General features: G+C 44.6%; 1 protein-coding gene across 1 annotated transcript in view; it reads left to right on the top strand.

The window, feature by feature from the left end:
- The window catches only part of LOC130031205 (NUT family member 2G-like), a 66,589-nt gene extending 49,884 nt beyond the window's left edge, over window positions 1-16,705 (top strand). Inside the window, exons 8-9 of the mRNA XM_056122473.1 lie at window positions 15,956-16,113; window positions 16,573-16,705. Of these exons, the coding sequence (XP_055978448.1) occupies window positions 15,956-16,113; window positions 16,573-16,705 (291 nt within the window). The remainder of the gene's footprint in view (window positions 1-15,955; window positions 16,114-16,572) is intronic.
- Window positions 16,706-18,694: the final 1,989 nt, after the last annotated feature.

Below are 18,694 nucleotides of genomic sequence, written 5' to 3' on the forward strand. Positions count from 1 at the left end.
GATCATCTAGTGTCCCTTCAGACACCCTCCACCTACAAATGCCCCTCTGCCCTGTCTGTCTCTTAGAGAAACAGTTCAGAAAAGAGCTCTCTTGGCATCAAATTGGCAAAGAGAAATTATGAATAAGTGACTACCACTACAGTGGTACATAAGCATTCTCAGCTTTTCTAGTTCTGAGAGAGGCATTTTCTCAGCAAACAAGGAGACTCCAGGTGGTTGTCTTTCTGCAGCTTAAGTGCAAAGGCGGAGGTTCTGCAGACTGCTGAAAAGGAAGGAGGGCAGTGCACCACTGACACCATGGAGGCAGTGAGAGGGTGGGAAGGGGTGTATACCAGGGATATTGGTGCTGGGAAATGTGCACTGGTAGAGGGATGGGTGTTTGATCATTGTGTGATTGTAATCCAAACATGAAAGCTTGTACCTATCTCATGGTGATTCAATAAAATTTAAAGAAAAAAGGCACCTCTCTCTTCAGAGAGAGAAAGCCAAAAAGTAATTCTCTTATCTCATGTCTCAGATTAGCTCATTTTTACCCTATTTCTTGGGTCTGTATCAGTCTTTTAAACAAAACAAACTCAAAAGCTCACAAGCTCAAGTGTTGGAATCTTCTGTTTTAGCCCTTTATGTCCATATATTTTGAGAATAAGAAGTGTAAAATAAGACTTTCTCAATGTTCTTTGGGCAGGGAGGGCTTTCACCCGCCCCCCTTGGGGCGTCTGGAGTGAAGCAGTCTGGCGCAGAGTCTGGTGGCTTGGCTATGTCAGGCGTCATGGTCATGTTACTCCCTTCCGGGAGAAAAAGCTGGACCCAAGCCCCGACAACTGAAAGCCTCCAACCCAACTGCCACCACACTCAAGGCTGATCCCCACATGCTCAGGCCGACTAGTGAATGTATTCCTGGACGAGCGACACATCATAAGACATTCCCTACCCGTTCTCCATAAGTACCACACCACATTTGATGGGGTACAAATAGGAAACAAAATCATAGAGGGAAATATATACGCATATATACATATTTTCAGATATATAAACGAAAGCTCATATCACTGAACCTCTAATAACATGTTAGTGATATCCTAAAGTATGTTTTAATGGCCCCTGACAAAATAGAACAATCTTCACACTGTTTCCTCTTTGGAGACTTTTTTTGTAGCATTTTCAGTGGTTTTTCAAAACAGACAATACAAAATATATTATTTCAGTTGTGTTTTGGGCTGGAGAGATAGCACAGCAGGTAGGGCGTTTGCCTTGCACACAGCCGGCCCAGCCAAGCAGGGTTCGATTTCTCTGCCCCTCTCGGAGAGGCTGGCAAGCTACCGAGAGTATCTTGCCCACAGGGGTGAGATTGAATATAATATATATTCAATATTCCAGACACAGTAACAATAACTCTCACGATGGAGACGTTACTGGGCCCTCCGTTTGAGCAAATCAATGAACAATGGGAGGACCGTGACCCTGTTTTGGGACAAGGACTGGGGCTTGGGATGGAAACATCCCAAATTGGGTGGCGGGAAGGTGTAACGGTGGTAGAATTTGTGTTTGAATATTAAATATAATCATTTATTGTGAACTACCTTACAAAATTAAAAAAAAATGTTTGCTTTTTGTTCTTTTTTTCTTTTTGGGTCACACCTGGCAATGCTCAGGGATTACTCCTGGCTCATGTACTCAGGAATTACTCCTGACGGTGCTCAGGGGACCATATGGGATGCTGGGAATCGAACCCGGGTAGGCCATGTTGGCTGCATACAAAGCAAATGCCCTACCTGCTGTGCTATCGCTCCAGGCCCAAACATTTTTAAAAAGGAAAAGAATTTCTCAGTGTTCCGTGTAGGAACCTGTCAGCTAACAAGTTTCAGAGAAATGACTAAAGCAACTTGGATGATGCCAACAGAGAGGAGGAGTTCTGGTTCTCTTGCCACTAAAAAACAAACTGTCAGGGACCCCTTATGCTCTCTTCCACGGAAGCTATTAACGCCTTGCTTCCTGGGGAATGGACATTTTGGTAAAATAACGGTGAGTTTCTGAGGATAGATAAGAAAGACGAGTAACTCCAAAATATTTCCTCCCAGCCGTCTAAGACAGAAAAGTTGCTCACTCCTCCACACGCAGAGTAATATGAAAAGAAAGTCTCAGCTCACCAGATGGAGTGGGGTAACAGGAAAGAGAAAAAGATGGTAAGCAGGAAAATGAATACCAGATCCTTGGGAATTCCCCAAAAGAAAAAGACAAACACTACACATGGGTGACTGATTAACCCTTCCCCACACTGAGTAGGTAGGTGATCAGTCTCTCCCAGGCCCCTGAGTGAGAACCATTGTGAAAGCACTGTTCAGAACAGGCAGCACTCTGTGGGCCGCTTGGGTCCAGTCCCGGCACCTGAGAATCAAACTCCGTCCAGAAGGGAAACTCACTCCCCACATTCTGAAAAGGACTCAGAATCCAAACTCTCCCTGGGACAGGAGCTAAGGGCTTTCCTGGAAGTCTGTCCAGGTAAGAAGGTGTTAGGGAAGGTACCTGTTGTCAGTGAATCTCATTGATCCCTTGCCCGCCTGGCCAACTTCTTCTGGAGTCTGTGGGTTGCTAAGGAAGGCTGGTACCCTTAGACACCTTCTATTAGGATCCAGGTTTCATTTCAGCCACAAAGCCAGGAATTCCAAGTTGTCTTAGCATCATACCAGGGCCTTCAAATGTAACAGTTCGATTAATCCATCACAGCAAAACAAACTTTAGGACATTAAGCAATGAGAGTGAATTATTTCATGTCAAAACTGACTGCAACCAGGCAATCTTCTAGAACTGTAGCCAGACAGGGGCACTGAGCACTTAAAATAGGAACATTCCTGAAACCACTCACTGGGGGCAAAGAGAAAAGGAGCAAATAAATGGGGCTTCTCAATTGGTTGTGTTGTGACAATACACCAAATTACACTGAAGCAGGAGGGGTCTTAGTTGTGGTTCCTGTTGCTGGAAATCTTTGTTATGGACACATTGTTTTAGGTCCCATAGAGACATCTATTGATTGACTAATTGTTTCTGTGACCCTTCCCTACTTCTCCACCCGAGTAACAGGTGGGTTTGGGTCCTTTTGGTCCATTCTGAACCAAGACTTATTACTGATGACCTATTCTTCTCTGCTAGGTTCCTAGAATGAGCCACTCAGAGTTCCTGCCTCTGGCTGTCTCCTGGTTGCCTTTGCTTAGCTCCCGCTCACATTTCTAACTTTTCTGTCACCATAGCAATACACCATGAGAAGGTATTTCTTAATTCAGGTGGTACAGCAGAAGTAGAGCAAAAGTACAATTTAACCCTTACATATCAAAGTAGCCTGATACACCAATGGAAACAGTACATCACTGCTCAGACCACCTTGAACCCAGGGTTAAACCCAAAACTCACATGAAGCACTAGTAATAATGAAAAAGTTAAGAAATTTCACCATTCTTTGGACAGGGACATAAGCCCAGAACACTTCTCAAGTGCTTCATAAATTCTGACACTGAGTGACATGACCTAAAGCAACAAAATGCTCTATATAACCACTGAACTACTAAAGTATCACAAGAGTCAATGAACCTACAATAAGACCGAGGGGAGAAACAATAAGTAATTGAAGAGAAGAGGTAAAGAATAAAATAGTAGGACTCAGCATTAGAATGGAACGAGCCAAAATTGAATCAGTGACACACTTGGCGGTGGGTGGGGGAGTATGATTCTGAGAGCAGGTCAACCTGTTCCTTCAGGGCGAGCGCATCAGCAGCCTGCTGGTGTCTTCAATGCTGCTGTGCCTTTGGTCGGACCCCAACAACTTGGTCCAAGTTTACCAGGAAAGTAAACCGACAAAAGTTACATATGTGGGAGCCACACAGACAAACCCCTGCTGGCTCAGCTATACAGGCTCATTTATTGGCCTTATTTTCAGAGACTCATAAATTTCGAAAGAGAACAAAAGCCATAGTTAAGGCCGGTGGTACACTGTGGGAGAGCAGGTGTGCCCTGCATGGCATATGCCAATTTCTCTAGAAAAGATGGAACCAAGGGCCATGATCTAGAGACACAAAAGAGTCTCAAACAGAGCAGCTCACTGCAGAGATGCCTCCAGAATTCAAGCCAGACCAACTTCACCGACATGCCCAGATTTTGGGGGCGGGGAAGACATTGTCCCTCCACCTGCCCCCTAAACCCCACCTCCCTGGTTGTTGCCAACTTTCAGAACCCAGAGAGAAGTGCAGGTAAGCGGGTTCAGAGACAACAAACTCCTGGCATCAATGGATAGGGGATGGGATGTTGCCTCTCTTCCCCTATCCCCAAGGGACCCTGGATGTCACGCCCAGAAACTGCCTCTGGCTGCTACTTAAGCTCCATAATGGCCATGATCCAGAGACACACAAAAGAATTTCTGAATCGAGCAACTTGCTGCAGAGATTTCTACACATCCTACTTATGTAGAATTTTAGAATTCCAGGAGCACGCTGCCGCTCCTTGACCACGCGACATCTTATTCGAATCATAAGAAGCAATACAAAAGAGAGTATAGGGGAGATTGTCTGTCATAGAGGCAGGGGGAGGGGTGGGACGGTAGGGATACCCGGGACATTGGTGGTGGAAGACGTGCATTGGTGGAGGGATGGGTGTTTGATCATTGTATAACTGAAACACAAATAGGGTAGTTTTGTAATTATCTCACAGTGATTCAATAAAAATTTTTTTTTAAAGACAGTACACATGTCCTTATCAATAAGCAAGAGATGGAGGACAGAAAGCTAGCAAATCAGGTAGGGTACTTACTTGCACATGACTGATCTGTATGATCTCTTGTTCCCCATGTGGTCTGCTTAGCCAGCCAGGATTCTTCTCTGCATGCAGATCCAGGGTAAGCCCAGAGCACCAGTGGATGTGGCCCGCACACAAATAAAAAAGAGGTCTAGAAAAGAAAATTTTTAAATAAATTATGTAAGCTATTTAACTGACATCAGAAGAGAAAAATCACTGAATTATAGAATTGAGAGAAGGGCAGTAAAGAAACAAATGCAATAGTGTAGTGGGTAAGGTACTTTCTTGCATGAGGCTGACTTGGATCCATTATTCAATATCACCCAGAATCCTCCAACTCCCACCAGGGGTGACCTCTGTGTACAGAGCCAGGAGTAAGCCCTGAGCACTGCTAGTGTAGACCCCCCCCAAGGTAAAGGTAAAGGCCCTCCCGTTGATCGTCGATTTGCTCGAGCGGGCCCAGTAATGTCTCCATTGGTGACTTTGTTGTTACTGTGTCTGGCATATCGAATACTCTCGGTATCTTGCCGGGCTCTCCGAGAGGGGCGGAGGAATTGAACTCAGGTCGACCATGTTGGCCGCGTGTAAGGCGAACGCCCTACCCGCTGTGCTATCGCTCCAGCCCGTAGACCCCCCAAAAAAATTAAAATGAAAAAAAATCAGTAAAAAACCTCCCCAAGCAAAAGTACAGATCCAAAATGGATTCACTAACACTCAGCCAATCCAAATTAGATCCTCAGCACTCCTATGTTTTCCCAAGACCTGTGGGTGTCACTCACGATCACTGAGGCAGCAGTAAGACCTGAGCTCCTATGGGAGTGATGCAAAAAAAACAATAACCGAAAAATCAAACTAATATTCACAACAAATGTAAAAAATTACGTGAGTATTATTAGTCATTTTACAAAGGAAAATAAAAGGACTCTGGAAATGGGAAAACACTACATGTTTGTGGATATAAAAAATTAACATTTCCCAAATGATAATACCCAAATTATACATATTTCATGCAGTTGTTCAAGATTCTGATGACATTCATCAACAATTTAAAAAAATTTTTAGTGAAATTAACACAGAATCATAAAACTCCCTGAGAACTAAAAGCAATTGCAAGAAAAAGGAGGGAAGGAATGCATTTCCTGACTTAATATTGTGCTATAGTAAATTTTCCCATTATAAGGATGTATAGTTGTCAGTGAGACCCCAGAAATACTCAAAGGGGGCATGGGTGAAAATTAGTTAACTGGAGGTGGTGGTGGTGGTGGGCATAGCATGAGAGTATAGGGTTAACCAATAAGATAGGGAGATATAGGAAGAATCAAGATTGGAAGGGGGGCACATTAAAGGAATGGTCAAAAACAATGTTGCAAAACATAGTATTCAAAATTATGATCTATTCAAAGAAAAGCAAACTCTCAGGACCATGGGGTAGAATTGACAGCACACAGATATAACACAGATATATACACAGATATTTATTGAAAGTCTATGACAGAGTTTCTGGGTACATAAAGTGGGGCAGGCAAGTCCTCTTCAACTAACATGTTGGGAAAACTGGAAAATAAAATGTAAAAAAAGAGAAATATGTATCTCATATCCCCCCAAATGTAATTCAAAGTGGATTATAGACATTGAACTTGGTCCATAATCCATACAATACAATTATGAAAGCATATGCAGACCTGTCTAGGAAAGGAACCTCATGGGTGTGTGCAATGGTTTGACTTCTCTGGTAAAAGAAATAAAAATACAAAGAGGATTAAAGCAAATGTACAAGTGTTTACAGAACAAAAGAAACTTGGGATAAAATTTTCAAACTGCCCTACTTAGTGGGAGAAAATATTTTCAAACATATAACAAATGAAGGACCAATATCAAGATGTATAAAGCATGCAAAAGCTCAAAAAAACACAAATCATCACATCAAAACAGGAGAGAAGTGAGACCCATCCACAAAGAGGACATACAAATTATCAATAAGTGTATGAAAACATGTTTAGTATCAACTATTACCAGGAAGTTGCAAATCAAAACAATGAGATATTATCACACACCATTGAGAATGGCATATGTCACAAAGAGTAGAAACAACCACTATTGGCAGGAATGTTAATAAGGTTCCCTCACGGGGGAAACAATCTGGTTCAACTTCTAGGGAAAACACTCCAGAGATTTCACCAAAACAATAAAAATATAATTTCTATATGATTCAGAGATTTCACTTGTTGGCATTGTTCCCCTAAAAACAAAAAAAAAATCTGAATTTGGAAAAATATATGTATACCTGTGTTCATGGAAGCACTGATTAGAATAGCCAAGATATGGAGACAATGCAAACATCAATGATGGGTGAATAAAGAAGTTAGGACACACGTGCACACATGCAGATGTACACAATTGAATTTTACTAAGGTATTACTAAATAATGAAATCTCTGACTGGAGCTGGAATAAGTAACATGGATTAAGACAAAAACCTTAATTTCAATAAGTAAGTTAGTTGAAATAAGTAAGATGTATTAAGACAAAGCTCACAGGATCTCACTCATCTGTGATAATTGGGAGTCAGAAAACAAGGAAAGAGAGAGTGTCAAATATGGCAACCCCTTGGCTTGAATTGCAAACCTGAGATTACCATGCACTTGAGGGTGGAGTGGGACATAACAAGAGGTAGCACATGGATAGAGGTGGAAAATCTTGGGCACTTGAGTGGGGTGAACTGCAATGACTGTAATAATAAACACTGTTCCCCAAGAAAGCAATGGTTAGAACTGTTGGTTATTAATTCTATGCTAACAGGGAAGGCACACATGACCTGCAAAGATTAACCTTAGACCTGTCACTCATCATCCTCATTTAGGAGGACTTGAAATGTTCTTGACTGAAGTAGTGATGGTTTCCAATGAGAAAAATTCTCTCTTGCTTTCACATGACTCAAACTTTGCACACAGCCTTATTATTTTAACCATCTTAGACATCCATAAACTCCTTTGGTGTTCAACCCACTTGGGAGCTAGATGGCAGTGGGTGCTGGTCTCCTGGTGTATTTAGGGCTCATTCAAGCCCGGAATGGGTGGAAGGGAATACAACAATCTATCTGGGGTCTCCACCTATAGAGTTGGAGTGCAAATAACCCGGAGCACTATCAACACAGTAGAGCCAGAGAATGAGAAATCAAATTCAAAGCAATGAAGGAAAAATATACATGCATACATATTTACTACATATATATATGTATATATATAGCATTCAATGCATCACAATCTTTTCAAGTGCACATGGTTACATTTGCTAGGACTGATCATTTGTTAGACTACAAAAATTTTCTTAGCAATATCAAGAAGATCTAAAACATGCCAAGTAGCCAATGTGAACACAATGGCAAGAAAGAAATTAATCATAAAGAAAACTTAGAACTACTTATATGCATGGAAATAAAACAACTCTGAACAGCCAATGGTACAAGAAAGAAAGTTAACTGGAAATTAGAGGAGAAAAAATGAGACAAATGAAAATGGAAACACAACTTTCTAAAACAAGTGACATGCTGCAGAGTTAAGAGAAATTTCACAGCATTAAAGGCCTGCGTCATCCCCTGATGTAGGATAACACTCTTTTGTCCTTCCTCAGGTAGCTTAGGTTTGTCAGGTCACACCCATCTAAGGACACTGAACTTGTAAGCAATGTCCTTTCTGTGTGGACACAGGAAGACAGTTAATATTATGCTTTGTAACTTGGGAGTTGATTGACTCCAAATAATATTTACTCCTGGGCATCTGATTTCTTGACTCAGTTGCCCTTAGTTCCTAGCACCCCAAGAGCAGGGTCCCGATGAGGGATTGAATGGACCTAGGGCAAGCGGTGAGCTACCCTGGCACCGAAATGGGCCAGGCCAAAGCGCCACGATACTCAACTATAAGTTGAGGGCATGATCATGGACAAATGCTGTCATGATCCAAAAGTAAGTAATGACGAGACTAGGACCCTGCTGGAGCTAGGAAGATTAACCTGGCGTGAGGACTGCAGAATGTATAGTGAGATGTTCTCAGGAAGAACCAAACTAAGTTTATATCTCTTACTGTGCTCATACAGAATGACATTGCTAGAAATAGTAGAAATAGATTTATTACAACTATTTAAGTAGATTACTAACTGAGGGAAGAACACACCCTTGTTGGGATCCCACCCTTGAGCAGATCTCCTAGTAATCTGGAGTAATCTCTTTAGATGAGATTTTATCCTTAATCTCCTGGAGCAGTGGTCTTACCTCTCTTTGTTGATTTGTCAGTATTCAACCCACCTTTATGTCACCGCCTTACGTGATTGCTATATAAACTAAGACTGTAAACTCAGAGAGGAGAGTCAGAGCAAGAGGGGCTCAAGCTTGAGAGAAAGAACAGCCATCCTGATCCAGGCACACACAGGACTCAAGAGCACTGAACGAAGGCAGTGAGAAAGGGCCATCCAGTGAGCCCGTGAACACACAACCTTCAGCGTGATAAGATTTTACACCCTGGCAGCCAAAATCCTCCAGAACTCAACTGCTGCCATGTTCACAGCCGTTCTTCACATGTTCAGGCCAAGGCTCACCTATGAGTGAACGTATTCCTGGACCATGCGGCTGCGTCTCATACCTGACCCCACCCATTTTCCAAGAGTGGCACACCACATTTGATGGGGTTTAAAGGAGAAGGCAACCAATCCTATGCTTCCTGTTCATTGATATCGACTTGCTCCAGCAGGCCCAATAACGACTCCATTTTGAGACTTGTTGTTACTGTGTTTGGCATATTAAAATGTCACGGGTAATTTGCCAGGGTTTTCAGTGCCGGCGAGATACTCTGGGTAGCTTGCTGGGCTCCCTGAGAGGGAAGGAGGAATTGAACCCAGGTTGGCCTTGTTGGCCACATGCAAGGCAAACGCCCTACCGCTGTGCTATCACTCCAGCCCAATATATATGCACACAATGTTCAACATTTTACAATATGCTCATAATCTCTTATAGAAGGGCTTAGTGGGTCCTGCGTGAAATGCAACAATCTTCACACAGTTTTCTCTAAGGAAACATTTTCGAGCATTTTCATCATTTTATTCAGAACAAACAATACAAAAGAAATCATGTTGGTTCTGCTTTGGGGCATGGGTTGGGGTTTGGGTGAAAACATCTGAAATATGGTAGTGGGAAGGTGTAATGATATTGGGATTGGTGATCAAATATTAAATGTAATCAAAGATCGCCTTACAAGCGGCCAACATGGCCGACCCGAGTTCGATTCCTCCGCCCCTCTCGGAGAGCCCGGCAAGCTACCGAGAGTATTTGATATGCCAGACACAGTAACAACAAAGTCTCCAATGGAGACGTTACTGGGCCTGCTCAAGCATTGTGAACTACTTTATAAAAATAAAATTTAAAAAAAGAAATAAGAAAATTCTCAAATGAAAGGGAAAATTAGCCAAGCCACCAATTGATGCTGGTATAGTAAATAAAATTGACAAAAAAATAAGTAGCCTACAATGCTACAACTTGCAAAGGAAACATTTAAACCAACATTAAAATACAAAGAAGAACACAGCTACTGTGAACAATGGTACACCAACAAATCTAAACAAGATTGACTCAGGATAAAAATACATAAAATAAAACCAGAAATAAACAAATGGGCCTACATCTGAAAGCTTATGCATGGCAAAAAAAAATCAGACTTCTTAAAAATCCAAATCAGACTTTCTTAAAATTGAAACACTTCCTACGAAATGGGAGAAAACATTTGCAAACCATGCTTTTCGTAAAGGCTTAAATATTACATACACATAAAGCGTTATAAAGCTCAACCAGAAAAACTCAACAATTACATAAAATTGGAGATGAGCATCCATTTTCCGAAAATGGCTAAGAAAAGCCAGCAGACATCTGAAAAGATATTACTAGTCACTTGTTATCTAAGAAATGCAAAGCAAAAATTAAAAAGCAATGAATTTCAAGTCACAAGAATCAGAAAGATATATATATCTTAGCTAAATATATATCTAAAAATAACTGATATATATACATATATGTGTGTGAGTGTATATATATACATATATGTGTGTGTGTATATATATATATATATATATATATATATATATCTGGAAACAACCAGTACTGAGAAGGGGTGGTGTAAAAGGGGTGCTATTTCATTCACAGTCTGTGGGAACAACATTTGGCTGAACCTCTGTGGAAAAGTTTGGAAACTTCTCTAAAAGCAAGAATCACTCTATCACTGTCATCCTGTTGTTCAACAATTTACTTGATGAGCTCAATGAAGTCAGGTGCCAGCAATGTCTCCATTCATCCAAGCCCTGAGATTTTAGCAGCCTTTCCTTACTTGTCTTTCCCAATGATTGGAGGTTCTTTCAGGGTCAGGGAAATAAGACTCATTATTTTAATAATTTTGGCATATCGAATACACCATGAGTAGTTTGCCCGGCTGTCCAGTATGGGGAGAATACTCTCGGGAGATTGCTGGACTGTCTGAGATATATATATATATATATATATATATATATATATATAAATTCCCTCTATGATTTGTTACCTATTGTCTGAAACTATATATAAATATATATATTTATATATATAAATATATATATATATATATTTCCTCTATGATTTGTTACCTACTGTCTGAAACCCATCATATTGGTGCTGTAATTATAGAAAATGGGTAGGGATGTGGCCAGGAATATGTTCACTCAGATGTGAGGCTCGGCCCAAGTGTGTGGAAAGCGGCCTGGAGTTGGGTAGTGGAGCAAGAATATAGGTTCCAAAAGACCTAGTGATTTCACATTTGCATGTTCCCACCAAAACCCCTTAATAGAAAACTCAAAATGATATATGCACTCCTGTATTCACTGCAGTGCTAAGTACAATACTCAGAAAAACCCCAAATGGACACATAAACGGATAAAGTTGTAGTATAAACACAAACAACAGAACCCTACTCAGCTACAAGAAAAGGTAAAATCTTGCAGACTCCTGCAATTTGGATGGATGGAGGGCATCCTGACGAGCAAAATAATTCAGAGCAAGGACAAATACTGTATGATCTCAGCGTGCTATTTAAACAAAAGAAGGTAATTTAAAAATCCTAAATGAAGAGAAAGTCTTGACTTTTGATTACACTAAGAAATCCTCAGTCAAGGAAGAAGCAGACTGAAGGTGATCTGAGGACAATGGTGGGGAAAGGCACCCACGTCGAGAGTTACTGATGACAACATATATGACCTTAGTTGTGCCATGCACGTATAACATGCTGAAAACCACATGCCATGACCACTACATATGTGCCTATCTTTGCAAACACACCAACACTGGACCTTCACTCCTCAGGTACACAAAGCAACTTAAACTCCCGAAGTTGCTCATGGGGAAAATGAAGGACACCCTTCATTCTGTGTCCTTGGGAAAGAATTCATAAGAGCTTCCATGACTGGCTACTCCCAGGACAGAGTGGAAACGCTCAGTGAGCTGCTGCCTTGTCTGCCCAGTACACCGTCTTCCTTTCCTCTGGGATTTCTCAAGATTCTTTCCAATTGCATTTGCCCTTTCTCCAGCAGATATTTATCATCCTAACAAATTCTTTGTGGGATGAAGGAAACTGAATTAGTGTTGCCATAATACCAGAACCACCACTACCACAGGTCCCTCATATTTAATGGGTCACCATGTTCAGCTTGCTCTGCTGGGCCCAAAATTTCACTGGCTGCTTACTGAAGTAAACAACCTGAAATGCGTGTTTCTGCCACTTGGCCATCCTACTGGTTTCTTGGAACTGGTTATCACGATGCTTCAACTCAAACAGATCTGGGATGGCAGCATTACACCCATGTACTTGTGAGCTGACAATGGCTGGAACACTTCTACCTGTTCTCTGTAAATGAAGTGTCTGTGTCCAAAAGTACTACAGATAATGAACACACATTTTAAATATTTTAAGGCATTAAAATGTACAAAAATAAAGTTTCACTGTCAATTTTGTAAGCTAAACTGAGCCTTTACCTATCTTTGTTGATATTTGCTTTGTTCTTGCATCTCCTGCTAACCTGGCTATCAATTGCACAACAATTGGACGTCATATTATGATTGATCCATTATTTTAAGTCATGAAAACTGTTTCATTTATTAACGAGGGTATAGTGACGGAAACTAATTGCTGGTTCCTAAAACGTTTTGGGAAACAAAGGAAAAGCTTTTCTATGTATTCATTTTCTATTTGTGTTAGAGATTTTCCCCATTTACGACGGACCTGACTTTCTTCAAGTTCAAGGGCTAATGTTTTCAATAAGAAAAAACTTCGTTTGCTTTTGTATCATACAAAAAAGGTCCACAAAGTAGTAGGGTTAGTTTGCTTCTGCTGTTTTATTGCTGTTGTGTTTTGGGATTCTTTTGTTTTGGTTTTAAGCTACACTGACTGTGCTCAGTAATTGCTCTGCACTCAGGAATTACTCTGGCAGTACTCAGGGTACCATCTGGGATTACGGGGATGGAAGCCATATTGGTCATATGCAAGGCAATGGCCCTGCCCACTGCACTATCGCTCGGACCCCAAGTAGCAGTTTGAATGGTCCCAGGATTCCTTTACCTCCCTCGCGCTCAGCATCCGGATCCGGAAAGGACATGGCGCAGGTGTGCGGTGGTGCCCACAGCCTGGGGGAGATGCGCCCCTGCAGACAGCTGGACAGGGCCACACACCTCTCTGTTGAATCTGATAGAGGCATGGGTGCAAATATCCCAAAGGGGAATCATTACACCCATAGCCTGTAGGACGTTGGTGGTTGCAGACCCCGCGCGAAATGCAGGTGCGCATGCGTGTCCGTTACCTCTAACTGCTTAGAACTGACCCAGGACAGCCCCAGTGCGCGCGCACCTACGGGCCGTGGTGGGTGCAAACTTCCGCCAGTCACGCACGCACAAGAGCCTCCAGAATTATAGGTGGCTTTTCAGGACACAGCAAGGAAGCAAACATAAAGTCTTGCCTGAAGCCTGAGGACAAAGTTCAAGCTCAAAATCCATCTCATGAGAAATCCCTGGCTGAAAATCAAGTATAGTTTCTTCATAACAGAATTGGAAGTTTCAAGAAATTTCTCGAGTCCTCGTTCCCTGTGTCCAACATTGTTTGGGGAAGGATGTTCTTGATTTTGATAGAATTCTTATGACCTGGATATCCCTGTTGAACCAATGTACAGTGACATAGCAGCTGCTGGGAAGCATCCGGAGATTGGTGTCTGCAAAGGCAGCTTGCCACGCTGCTTAGGATGGAATGATCTGACGGCTACTGGCTGAGCAGGTCATTCCCTCCATAGAGGCCAAACAGTGCAATGAATGTTGTATTATAAATGCATATTCCCAAATCCTTTCAGACTGAGATTTTGGGGAGATCTTATAAATCGTTCCAAAACTAGACTGAAAAATTATTTTCTTATAAACACTGAAGAAAAGAGTGTAGAGGAAATTTGAATCAGGTTTTCCCAGCCACGGATGAAAATATGCAGAAGGTAACTTTGTTGCTGATCTGAACATTGAAGTCAGTTGCACTTCCATTCTGCTCCACTTCCTAATTCAGACCTCCCTATTCCATTCGCCACTGAATTGCCAGACACTGTAAGGATTTAGTTAGGGTCTGCAGAATTTCATGCTGTGGGGATGGAGTCTCCTGAAAAAGAGAGAAGCCGTTTGACGAATATAAAAAAAATCACTACACATGCCAGCTGGTAGAACATACATGTGCTTTTAACCAGAGTGGAAACCAATAGTGAGTTCATAAAAAATGAGATTCTTTGGGGTTTCAGTACATAGTACATATCTAGAATTATGTTAACAACAGAAAACTACTTTGGTGTGGGAGAGAATTGTACTGACCAGAGAAAGTAGAAGGGAACACCCAGCACTGCATTAAACACACATCATTGACTTTTGTCAAAGCTTAGCTTTGAACCATTAAAAATATTCCTCGATTCAACGTTTTATTTAGGAGGCAAATCATCCATAAAATATATTGCAAATACAAAGAAAGTAAGTTTGAGTTTGGAAGCTGTTCCAACTTGAGGTTTCGTGGCTATTCTACGAAGGATAAGAGCTTCCAGTAGAACAAAACTTTGAAAAAGCTAGTCAAACATGTTAGACAAATCTACATTACTTTCAGTCCTAGGGACTGGACCCTAAGAAGGATCAGCAAAACAAACAAACAAAAAAGCAAAACCCACAGCATTTGCTGAGGAAAACTCCGTTCAAATTGTGACCTACAGGGGTTCACAGGTCACTAATGACTGAATTTTCCAAAGAAAGAGTAGACTCTGTTGAAGGAGGTCATCAGGGAGAGAGGAAGGAGAAAGATTTGAGGGGCACACAACTAGACTGGTGGATAAAGTATTGAGATACAGCGAAGACCATGCCAACCTGTGTGCTGAGAATTGGGAAACTGTCTAAATTGCTGGAAGAGGCCATGTGAGCTGTGCTGCCACTGACAAGTTTGAAGGAAAGTTCTTGTTCTGATCCTCCAATGAGATCCCTTCATGGAATGTTGCCCCAGCCAGGCCCTCCTGGCCCTCCCCCTGTACCATCTCCCTCTCACTCCTCCTCCCTCCTGTCCGCAGTGTCTCCTGTGCTGCTCCCAGAGATGACCATGAATCTTGGGGTCTTCGGCTCTGCTTTCAGGGTCTCGCCCTTTCTCAATCCAGGGCTCCCCCAGCCACCACCCTGGGAACCGATCCAGATGCCCCCTCTGGTGACCTCGGCCATTGCTCCTGGCAACCCTCTGGTGCTGTCACCTTTCCCCATGATGCCTGTGGTGGCAGGAGCTGCTGGCCATGGACCCCATGTCCCTGGACCTTGCAAGGTCATCATCTAGGTCAGCCCTGAGGCAGCGCTTGTGGAGTCAGCCCAGAACCAGCCTGTCATCCTGACACAGGCTCCACTCAACTGTGGGGCCGCAGAGGCTCCATCTTCCATGGCCGGTCATCCTGCACCCCTCTACTTGGTATTGTCTGTGCTGGAGACCGTTATTCCAACTCCAGCTACTATTGTCACCCAGGCTGGAACGAGAGACCATCCTCCTCAGGTTCCACTGCCAGTGGCCCAGGTGGCTCCCATCATGCTCCCATGCAGCGGTGGACCACACTCCCAGTGGGTTTGTGGGTAGAGTGGTCTGGCCACCACCCGAAACCAGGCATTGCCAAAAACCTCCAGCAGTCCCAATAGCGTCTATGAGAACTTCCGGCGCTGGCAGAGCTTCAAGGCCCTGACCCGGCAGTACATTCCTCAGACTCTGGACACTGAGGCCCTTTCCTGCTTCCTTATGTGAGTCCCTCAGGTGATCTAGAACTAATGGTAGCTTCCCAGAAGGTACTGGTGTGACCCCCAGCGTAGGGTCCATGGGAGAGAATGTCCTCAGGAATGCCATCCCAGAGTTCTGGCTCAAAAGCCTGTAGTGACCAGCCATGCCTTAAAGCCTCAGCTCAGTCCCCTATCAGGGTTGGTCCTGACCTATGGAATGAAGGACAGACATTCTGTTCCTAAGACCAGACACAGCACAGATGCACCAAGGTTCAGACAGGCATGACTGCTCGGCCTCGGCGTCTCATGACTTATCCCCAGAGCTGAGGCTTGACACTAGAATAGCCACCAGTCTGGGGTGTAGGAGGCGAGTCAACTCTGGGAGGGGAGGGGAGACCAGGCCGTCATCGGGGGTCAAGGAATGGGTGTGGGGCAGCGGGGGCTCCCACCAGACGCAGACCCTGACCAAGCCTGTCTTTGCAGCCCAGGGCTGCGCACCTTGGCCTGCCTGAAGCCCACCATGGGCCTGGAGGAAGGCCTGCGCCGTGCCTTGCGGGAATGGCATGGCACGAGCAACTTTGACCGCATAATCTACTACGACGTGGCTGCCAAGTGAGTCAGTTCTGGGCAGTGAGTGGGAGTTGGGGCTGGCTGCGAGCCGGGGCTTCAGGGGCTACTCCCAGATGGCCAGGGGGGCCCTGGTATCCCCAGAAGGCCCGTCCCCTGCAGAAACTTGTCCTACCCGGGGCTGGGACAATTCTGCCCACCATGCTCTGGGGCTCCTGACCACAGTCTAAGGGTCACAGTCCCTTATTTTCTATGACCCTCAAAGGGCTGATATGGGGAATCACTGGAGGTGCTGGGGTTTGTGCCCATCCATTCTCCATCCTCCCGAGGGCTTTTCCATGAGCATCCCCTGTCCTGCCTCATCCCACGTGCTCCAAGCCAACCCGACTCAGTGGGGCCTGTACTCCCCACACCAGGTTCATGGAGTTTGAGGCTGAGGAAGAAACGGAGGCACAGAAGCTGCAGTCGAAGAATGGAGTGCAGGGCAAGCCACCCCCTGCCCCACCCAGGCCTGAGCCTCAGGGTGCTACAGGTCAACCACTAGGCCAGCAGCCAGATACAGACCCTGTTCCCCAGCTAATGGTCACAGGCCTGGGAAGGCCCTAGGGTTCCTGCCCTTCCAGGGAGCCTTCACTCTCCCATGTACCCCTAGGCCTATGCTCAGCGGCTCCCTGTCCCTGGCTTTCTCCCTCTTCCTGCACACCCCATGCTGCCTGAGGGTGTCGGACTCACTTTTGAAGTGGGGTTGGAGACCCTGGGGACACTGTGGGCCTCTCCTCCCATTGAGGTTATCCTCATCCCTCACGCAGTCACGGGATTATAGTACAACAGATGTAGGCACTCACCTGACCCAGTCCACAGGTACCCATCCGCAACTCTGTGCTCAGTGCTATGTGCCTGAGGGCATGGACCTGGGTTCCCTCACATCCCTCTCTTCTTCCTTCCTCCTCAGCCTGTGTCCCTAAGAAGGCCGTAACCCGAGCTCCGGCAGCCCAACCCAAGACACACAAACCACAGCGGGCCCCCAAGACCAAGGCCCCCAAGGAGATCCCCCCTGAGGCCGTGCAGGAGTACATGGACATCATGGACGAGCTGCTGAAGGCCCCCGACACAGTCAGGAGGGCACCCCTCGGGTGACGGGCAGTGGGCACGAAGGAGCAGCAGGAGGAGGCCAGAACCTGCCCTAAGCCGTGACTCCTGAGCTACGTGGACGAGCTGTGCTCCCAGGAGGCCTTTGTCACCAAGGTGGGGGACTGGGCTCTGCTGTGGGGTGGGGAGGGCGCAGGACTGCTTCTGTCCAGGGCTTGGTAGTGACGTGTGCTCTTTGCTTTGAGACCACCTGTGCTTGCATTTTTCTACTTGTGTTTGTGTGCATATGTTCACGTGTGTCTCTCTGTACAAACATTGGCCCTTGTTTGTGAATTTCTGGGTTTGGCCGATGTGTGAACATCTCTGTGTGTCTCCATTTGTGTGTACTGTGTGAGCTCTGTGCAGAAACGTAAGAGGATACATGTACATGTTCCTAGAGGTCGAAGAGTGTGTGTCTTTGTGTCATGTGTGTATATGCATCCATGTGTATTTACATGTGCTTCTCTGTGAGAGTAGGTGAATAGTCCATGTGCCTTTGTGAGTGCGGATTGTATGGGCCTGTGTGTGTGAGAGTGTGAGCGCTCCCGGCTTGTGTCTGTGTGAGAATTTGTGCAGCCGTCCAAGCCCCTGCACTGTGTTGGGAACGGGTGTGTTTGCTTCCTCATTCCCATTGGTCCTTATGAGGACCCTCACTTCCGCTTCCCCCTTCCAGGTCGAGGCGGTCATTCATCCCAGCTTCCTGGAGCACCTGCTCTCCCCAGAATCCCAGCTGGATCTCCTGGCCCTGGTTGAGGAGTTGGAGGAGGAGGAAGGTCTCACCCACACACAGGTGAGGCAGATGCGTCTCTGGGGTCCATGCAGGGCCCAGGGGAAAAAATGTGAGGGTTTCCTGCAAGGCAGTGGGCAGCTACCCAGGGCAAGGTCCTTAATCTTTCCTTGTCTGTCCCGT

The sequence above is a fragment of the Sorex fumeus genome, unplaced genomic scaffold, assembly GCF_029834395.1.
Source record: "Sorex fumeus unplaced genomic scaffold, SorFum_2.1 ptg000046l, whole genome shotgun sequence".
Lineage (NCBI taxonomy): Eukaryota > Metazoa > Chordata > Mammalia > Eulipotyphla > Soricidae > Sorex > Sorex fumeus.